Genomic DNA, 8,867 nt, shown 5'->3' on the forward strand with positions numbered 1-8,867 from the left:
GCAAACGCAAGAATTGAGACAACCGCCTAGCTTGACGTTTCCCGCGCTTCCGACCGCTGACTTGCAAACAATCTTTTTATTTTTTTTTTACTTTTTTTTATCGGAAAGTCAAACTAAACGCAGCTCGGAATCATTGAGTATTGCCACACGATTAAACAAATTAACGGATAAAAACAATAACAATAAAACTCAACTAAATGTCGAAAGTTTACCGATTAGTTTACCTTATTATTTTTTTATGTTTTACTTACAATTTATTTATAAGTTTGCATTGGCCGTGAATACTTGATGACGTTTCGGAAAATTTGACGTCAAAACTTTTTTGTGAAAAGGAACGTCTTATGAGCCACATACAATATTTTTCTCCCACTACTCTTGGGCATTTTGTAAGTATATAATGTTATGGGTTATTGAGGGTTTAGTAATTTATAGAGTAGGTACTATTATTTACTATCATGGTAATTGCTTGAATAGCTTGTCGTAACAAAAACAAATAAAGCATTACACCTTATCTTCACCCTAATTTTAAATTGCTACAAACAGACACGTCATCTTTAGTTCAATGCTATGAATAGATATGAAACATTGATTGTACACTATACACTTTGTTTTGGTTTGTGATACCTACTTGCCGTATCAAATCGTGTTTGTTTATCGAAGATAAATTTAATTGAATAATGAATCGGTCGCCTTTTATACTTAAAAAAAAACAATAACTTTAAACCTATAAAAGGGTCCTATAATCGAAATTTTACTCAGTTGTTATCATATTCCGACAAGTGCGCTTGAAAACTATTTTTTATAGGTGAGTACCTAACTATAAGTTATTGATCGATAAGCAAGTAAGTACATTTAATAATGAACTTACGCAGTAACTACCTGCCTACCGTAATCTTGATTTATCAATTTCTTTGTTTGTTTATGAAATATTGTGATTAAAGAAATATTTCAAAATGTAGCTGTATAGACAAGGGGCTACGTGCACAGTGTATTCATTACATGATACGTAAGACCTCGTAGGACCTAAAAATATTAGTAGTAAATTCAATGAAGTAGGTAGGTACTTATTGCTATATTCTTGTAAGTTACCGCGTTTCATCATAGTTTAGACCAATTAATAGTTTACATTATATTCGCATTAAGCAAAACGCGAACGTGCGAAACTTGTTTTTATTAATTATTTGAATGTAGGTTAAGTGCGTCCTACGATTATTAAAAACGCGACAGAGTACCTATTAGTTAATTTTTTTACGAAAAAAAACTAATCGCATTAAACTCTACACTACCACCTGTAGCTTCTACAAGAGATAATACAGGGTGTGTACCTACCTACCTAACTTAGAAAAATGAATGAATTCTGTTTTTTTTATTGCTATCGAAAAAAATATGTACTTACCTAAATATTTACTCACCCAAACACTTACCGAATTCCTTTTTTTAAATGCCCTATCATTTTGTTGTGTTTGATGAAAGTTTTTTTTTTCAGAGAATCTACATTAAACAAGCACCTACCTATCTACTTACTGCATCGGACACACATAAGCAAAATGGCGAAGCCCCTCATCTTCTACAATATAAAGGCATTAGGGGAAATCACATCCTTCCTGAAAGCAGATGAGTACTATGAAATAGGATATTCAGAAGGAGAGACGGCGAGACTGTACATTTTGAACAGCCACGTTTTTAGATTTTATATGTCTCCCACCGGAGAATTCAGGGAATATCCAAAACCTATGAACCCCGGAGACATCGCGAAAATCACTTCGAAAACCATGAGGGAGTATGGCTTGAAAGCCTTCGAAGATTCCAGAGTCATATGGAATTCCACCTCGTATATCGTTGCCACAGATAAAATTGAAATTTCGTTTCATATGGTAAATGGAATAATGGCGGTTACAGATCGAAAACACACAATACTAGAAGAACTGCTACCGATCTCGTACACGGATTATAAATCTACACAGATGTTGAAGCAACGCGAAAACGAGTATTTCTTTGGGGGCGGAATGCAAAACGGTCGATTTACACACAAAGGGAAAGTAATAACTATTGTTAATACCAATAATTGGGTAGATGGTGGTGTTACTTCACCCAACCCGTTTTACTGGTCAACAAACGGTTATGGAGTCCTCAGAAATACCTGGCAGCCCGGAGTTTACGACTTTGGTACTAAATCGCCAAAATATGCCAAGACCGTCCACAGAGGAGAAGAATTCGACGCATTTTACTTCATTAACTCCCAACCAAGAGACATATTGAACGATTACTATGAACTGACCGGTAAACCTCTTTTGATGCCCGAATATGCTTTTTACGAAGCACATCTAAACGCCTTTAATAGAGATTACTGGGTTCAAGTAAGTCCCGAAACTCCACGGGCCATTTTATTTGAAGATGGCTGTTACTACAAAAGCTATCAGCCAAAAGAAATAGGCGACAAGAAAGGAATATTGGAGTCTCTAAATGGAGAAAATAATAACTATCAGTTTTCCGCACGCGGAATGATAGACAGATACAAAATGCACGATATGCCATTAGGCTGGTTCGTGCCAAATGACGGCTACGGCAGTGGGTATGGGCAGACCGATTCGTTGGATGGTGATATTGAAAACCTCAAAGAGTTTGCTGACTACGCAAGATTACAAGGCATCGAGGCAGCGCTGTGGACCGAATCAAATCTCCACCCTGCTGATCCTGAAAATCCAAAGAAAGGGGAACGTGATTTAGAGAAAGAGGTCAGTGTAGCGGGTGTTGTGGCGTTGAAATGTGATGTGGCCTGGATTGGAAGCGGATATTCATTCGGGCTGAATGCTGTCGAAGACGCAACAAATGTATTCAATAGCAGCACAACGCAGAAGGCTAGACCTATGATAATCATGGTCGATGGGTGGGCTGGAACACAAAGATATTCGGGCATCTGGAGTGGCGACCAAAAGGGAGGAGAATGGGAATACATCCGCTTCCACATCCCTACTTATATCGGCTGTGGTTTATCCGGACAGCCGGTTATAGGATCAGACATGGATGGAATTTATGCAGGCGGAGATAGGGAAGTGAACATCAGAGATTATCAGTGGAAGACGTTCACGCCACTGCAGTTGAATATGGACGGGTGGGGCGACAAACAAAAAACACCCTTTGCATTTGACGCTGAGGCCACAACTATCAACAGAGCGTACTTGAAACTGAAGTCAATGTTGATGCCTTACAACTACACAGTGGCTCATGAATCAATAGAAGGGCTGCCCATGATCAGAGCGATGTTATTGGAGTTCCCTAACGAATTTCCAGCTTACACAACTGATTCACAATACCAATTCATGTGGGGGCCCTACATTTTGGTGGCTCCAAAATATAATGACAAAGAAATAGATGACAGTGGAAACTCAGTACGGAATACGATATTCCTTCCTGACGAAAACCAAGTGTGGGTGGATTTCTTCACAGGGGACCAATATTTGGGAGGCAAATTTTGGAATAACTTCTTGACACCGTTGTGGAAGATTCCAGTATTTATCAAAAGTGGTGCTATTTTACCCATGGTTAATCCCAATAATAATCCAACAGAAATCAAAAGGGATAACAGAATATTTACTTTGTACCCAGATGATAAATCGAGCTTCGAAGTTTATGAAGATGATGGGATGAGTACTGATTATCAGGAAGGTCATTTTGCTAAAACTTCTATCACAATGATGGGGCCAAAAACTGGTAATCACTTGTATATCAATATTGGTAGGACATTAGGCACATACAATGGTATGGTTAAAGTTAGAAGCACACTTTTACAAGTGATGACTACAACAGCAAGTTGTAGTGAAATAAAAGCAGCTATTAATGGGTTTGAAGTAGAAATTTCAGAAGCTAAAACAGAGAACGAGTTCAATGATAAGAGAAATGCATATTTTTTCAAAGAGGACTTCATTGTCAACCCATATTTCAACAAGTTCTCTAGCGAGGATCTATATCAGAAATGTCTTTTAGTCAAGATTGAAAAGATAAATGTAACTGAAAATGAAATTCAGCTTAAAATCAAAGATTTTATCAGCGATAGCAAAGTGTTAGGTGACATGTCAATAAACAAATCAATACCGAAAACCAGTTTCGAAGAGCCGATAGAGGATATCACTCCAACTACCATAACACTGAAGTGGAAACCAGTGGAAGGGGTAGATTTTTATGAAATAGAGAGAGATGGCATCATTTTCACAAATATCACAGGAAACTCTTTCACCTTCGACGAGTTCAAATACGAATCAAAACACAATTTCATGATTCGTTCAGCTAAAGGTCAGGAGGTGTCGGAATGGAGTGAGGCTGTTCAAGCTGTAACAAAAAAGGATCCGTATATAAACACCATAGAAATGGTCAAGGTGAAATGTAACCTCCCATGCCAGCCCCAACAAGAAGTGTGTAATTTAACCGACAAAGACTTCAAATCCATGTGGCACACAGATTGGGGAGAAGTCGGGAAGTTTAATCCCGAAGATGATCACTTCTTGATGTTGTCTTTTGACCTGGGCCACGTGTATAAGATAAACAAAGTCGAGTATGTTCCCCGTGCCGACGCCGGCAACGGGACTTTCCTCGAGCTCCAGTATAAAGTTTCAGTTGACAAATCAACTTGGACTCCATACTCCAACACAATAATATTCCCTCAAGATGAGACAGTCAAAGTGATTCCTTTAAACGGGACAGCATTCAGGTATATGAAGGTGAAAGTATTGAACTCTGTGGGCGGTTTTGGATCTGGAAAACAGATGCTATTTTATAAAGAAATAGCAGAATAAACTCACGCGCTTACCTTTTAGGCTTTCTATGTTCGACGTTTGGTATTATTTGCTACCTCATAATACTCAGCCGTAGAAAATAACCAAGAGAATTATTACTTTAAGAAATGAAATATTGTATTGTGCTAACAACTTATATTTTGTGCTTCATAAATTATGTTATGCAATAAATAAATGTTATTAAATAGAGTTTAATTCTGTAATTCCTCTGCGTTTCTGACCGCGATGATGTTGCAGACAGATGTGTTAGAGTCGAAAATACAACTTATCGACAGATCTTCAAGAACGCAGTTATATTCGTGGTCAGGATACCTCGTTCGTACGTAGTGGGACCTGGGATCTTCGCTTAGCAGGCTTTCTATGTTAGATTTGAAGGTCTGCGCTCGATTGCCGATCAATTCATTGAGCCTTTCTAATGCATCATCTGAGAATCTGACGTCAAATGTTTGCGAGGGTGGATTTGATATCCACGGTGCGACTCTGATGCCGTCATGGGCCATGCTTAGGAGGTGTGCTGATTGTGGAGGCGTGAATCTTTCTTGGCCGTCTGGGGCGCCTCTTTCTGTGTCCGGTCGCCTTATGGGTGATGCAGTTCTGAAGCCAGTTCCGTCTAGTAAGTCAGCGCTGGGAGGAGAGTCGGGCGACGGTGATATCGGCGTCAGAAGCGTGCTGTGGTTGTTTCCAGGGGAGGGTATGTCGCCTTCGAACGGCGAACGGGAGAGCGGGGTAGTCGTTTCGATGCCGATAGGGTTCGTTATGCGAGGGCTGAGGCTGAAACAATGATAGATTTTGATTAAATTTGGGATTATTTAACAGTAATAAAGTTGCCAAATGAATGGAATAATAATCTGAGAAATCATAGGATAGCACGTTTTTGTCACAAAATAGCAACCAATCACATCTACTTGATATGACAGTGTAGCTTGATGTGCCATCGTCTGCACAATCGCCAGAGCATCAACCTACGTCAAAATGTCAATTTCTCCCAATGTATTTTGTGCTTTAGTATAAAGTTCCAAATATGTAGGTACATTGTCATTTTGTAGTAGATTATTCTTGCCGATTGTAGCGTATACTGTTATCACTGTTATGGTTATGGTTGTCTTCAAATTAGACACGTCAGGAAGCGCTGCAGTGGCACCAGTCACTGTAGCGTTCACTACTTTTTTTTTAGTAGCGCAGTTGTAGCCACACTGCCACTGACACTATGACAAAGACATGCTATAATGATGGGAGAAATTTCATTAAAACAAAATCTAACCTAACCTAACCCACCTAGGATCAAAATCTTCATCGTCAATATTAAGTCCTGCCAACGTCTCTATAGCATCACTGATGCCTTCAGTAGGTGGTCTTAACGCCGAGAGGGGCGTGTCAAACGGCATCGGGTAGTCGTACTGCGGGATGTAAGGTTTGATGTCTAACACCGGTGTACCGGATACCATGTCAACGCCTGTGAAGTGGATCTTGTTGCCTGGAAATAAGGAGGTTTTTTGTTTAAATGTGACTTGTAACTTTGCTTAACTAAGGCTTGATTTCTTCTTAGGTTGTCATCAGCGGGAGATGATTCGTTTCAGCCAAATGACATCGACTGCTGGACAAAGGCCTCCCCCAAGGTTCGCATCCAGGTTCTTCCCGCGACCTTTACCATATCGTCGGTCCACCTAGTAGGAGGCCTGCCCACGCTACGTCTTCCAGCCCATGGATTACGTAGAACTAGTGATTATTCGTACACACCCCCGACGTTGGTTACCGACGTCATCCTAAGAGGAAATCAAGCCTAATGGATGTATTTGTGTCTCAAATTGCCCAAACAAATCTGCAGCTATCAAATAATGGTTCAAAGTAGTTAACATACAAATTCGAATATTTATTTGCGTTTAAAAAAGACCAGCCATAAGTACTAGTATTTCTGTCTAACTGGAAAAGCAAGTACATAACTACTAACTCTGCCTATTATTTACCTAATCTAAAAGCCATAAAAATATAACCTACCTTCAATACTCTGTATCCTGACCAGAGACAGCCCAATAGGGCACGGTCTGTGCGGGGAGCGAGTCGAGAAGACGCCTCGTCTCTCGCCGCCCAGTCTCGGTGGAGCGACCTTAGCTGGCACGTTATTGCTCTCTGTCATGTGGAAGTGGAAAATTATCCTGGAAACAATGTTAATCTACTCTCAGAAGTGAACCGCCACTATTCTGTACGGATTAATGTTCGAGTGCAGTAATTGCTTCTGAAAATGCTGGCCTGCTTATGTGTGTAGCGACCCTTACATAGACAAAATACTTAATAAATTCAATTATTTCTCTCTAACACTGTTTACCCCACTGTCAGTTGTCTATTGTGTTATTTTTGGAGAGAATAATGACTGGAGTTTTATTTTGAGAAGATGTTGATGGTTTTCATTTCACCCTGTATATTACTGTAAGATTAATTTCTTTTTCAACACAAACCAACTCACCATATGTGAGAGAATTCCTCCAATCCACTCAAAGCGTGTTCAGGGTTGTTAAAGACGCTGGTGTCTATTACCACCGTCCCTTTGGCCTTCGTCAGCACGGACGGCTGTCGAGGCACCCCACGTTTGTTCTGAAATGCTGTCTCTATCACCCCTATCGGTTTGTATGAGATACAATCTGTGTGAGCGGCCGATGTTGACGGCTCTCCGCCATTGTAGTGATTTACAACGGTTGTAGCTGGAAATTAAGGTATATTCAATCAAACACACATGTATAAAACTGTTGCATACTAATATTAACTATACTGTTTATTTTACGATAGGTGTCTGAAAGTAGATTATAAGTATAAAAAACTTACAACTATTTTATGGCCAGTGGTTTTGTAATCAATCAGTATGTAATAAGTGTGAATGTAATCCTACTAATATTATAAACGGCGTTTACCCGTGGTCCCCCCAACATGTCCCCCTGGTTGCAATGCAACGTTTACCACTGTGCGGTGGGACTATGGTTAAAATAAATTACCCATAGACCCACTGGCAAAAACTGTTCAGAACGGTGGGACAACGGGTAAAAAAAATTACCCGTGGACCCACCAGGGGGACATGTTGGGGGGACCACGGGTAAACGCCGATTATAAATGCGAAAGTTTGTGTGGATATCTGGATGTTTGTTACTCTTTCACGCAAAAACTACTGAACTATTTTGATGAAACTTTACAGTATTATTGTTTATAACCCAGAATAACATAAAGGCTATAATTTATGACGATCTGTGACAAACTAAATTTCACGCGGGTGAAGCCGCGGGCAAAAGCTATCTTTAGAAGCAAATCACAAGAAATGCAAATTAATTTTTACCTGTTTTCGCACATTCTCCACATCGGAGTCCTTCTAATGTAGACTTGATCAATTTGATTTCTTTCAGGTGTTCATGTTTGAGTGCGGCCAACTGCTGTCTAAAAATATTTAGCATACCATAGAAAACAGCATCTTCAATGAATAAATGCTTGTAATTTGCGTGCATACCTTAGGTTCTTGATTTCCGTTCTCGCCTGAGCGATTTGGCTGCGACATAAATCCAAGTTTTCAGTCATATTTTATACACTAATGATTAAAACACAAATACTACTCTCTCTCTCTTGTTAGAAATTAAGCTAGATACTTTCGAAATAAAATTCATCCGCAATCCGCATCCGCATCAAAATCCCTGATAATTGACAGAAGATGTCAAATTGACAGCTCGTGAGCTACCAATTGTGTTTTTTAAAACTCTTTCATTTTTTTTTTTTTTTTTTTTTTTTTTTTTTTTTTTTNGGTAGTTGAATAACTTCATTGTCCCAATAATGTACAAATTTTATTGTAATTTTACCGATAGATAGATCTACTGCTACTAACCTAAAATTTGTGTAGACTATTTCTCTCTCTAGGGGTCTTTTTGTATTTATTTGGATAACACTTGTCACATTAATTAATTAGAATTGTAGGTAGATGAAAATTTTAATGAAAAAAAAAAAGCTTTTACTAAGATTATCCTATGAATATTATAAAAAGAATTGTACATCAACCATAGATAAGATTGTTTATCAGTTATTAACCCAATAACTAAAATGAATAAA

At 38.9% G+C, this 8,867-nt stretch overlaps 2 protein-coding genes across 2 annotated transcripts; one reads left to right on the forward strand and one right to left on the reverse strand.

The window, feature by feature from the left end:
• The first annotated feature begins 553 nt into the window (after positions 1 to 553).
• Positions 554 to 4,980, forward strand: LOC114351652 (uncharacterized). The gene is made up of 2 exons (XM_028302932.1): positions 554 to 805; positions 1,487 to 4,980. Exon 2 carries the CDS (start codon positions 1,548 to 1,550, stop codon positions 4,788 to 4,790), a length of 3,243 nt encoding a protein of 1,080 aa, XP_028158733.1. The 5' UTR covers positions 554 to 805; positions 1,487 to 1,547; the 3' UTR covers positions 4,791 to 4,980.
• On the reverse strand, positions 4,825 to 8,451 carry LOC114351654 (tRNA (adenine(37)-N6)-methyltransferase). Its single transcript, XM_028302933.1, has 6 exons — positions 8,278 to 8,451; positions 8,110 to 8,207; positions 7,252 to 7,486; positions 6,786 to 6,943; positions 6,066 to 6,264; positions 4,825 to 5,561 (listed from the first exon to the last, which is right to left on the reverse strand). Exons 1-6 carry the CDS (start codon positions 8,343 to 8,345, stop codon positions 4,982 to 4,984), a joined length of 1,338 nt encoding a protein of 445 aa, XP_028158734.1. The 5' UTR covers positions 8,346 to 8,451; the 3' UTR covers positions 4,825 to 4,981.
• Positions 8,452 to 8,867: the final 416 nt, after the last annotated feature.

Source organism: Ostrinia furnacalis, unplaced genomic scaffold, assembly GCF_004193835.3.
Source record: "Ostrinia furnacalis isolate ACB-3 unplaced genomic scaffold, ASM419383v2 OfSCF1172, whole genome shotgun sequence".
Taxonomy (NCBI): domain Eukaryota; kingdom Metazoa; phylum Arthropoda; class Insecta; order Lepidoptera; family Crambidae; genus Ostrinia; species Ostrinia furnacalis.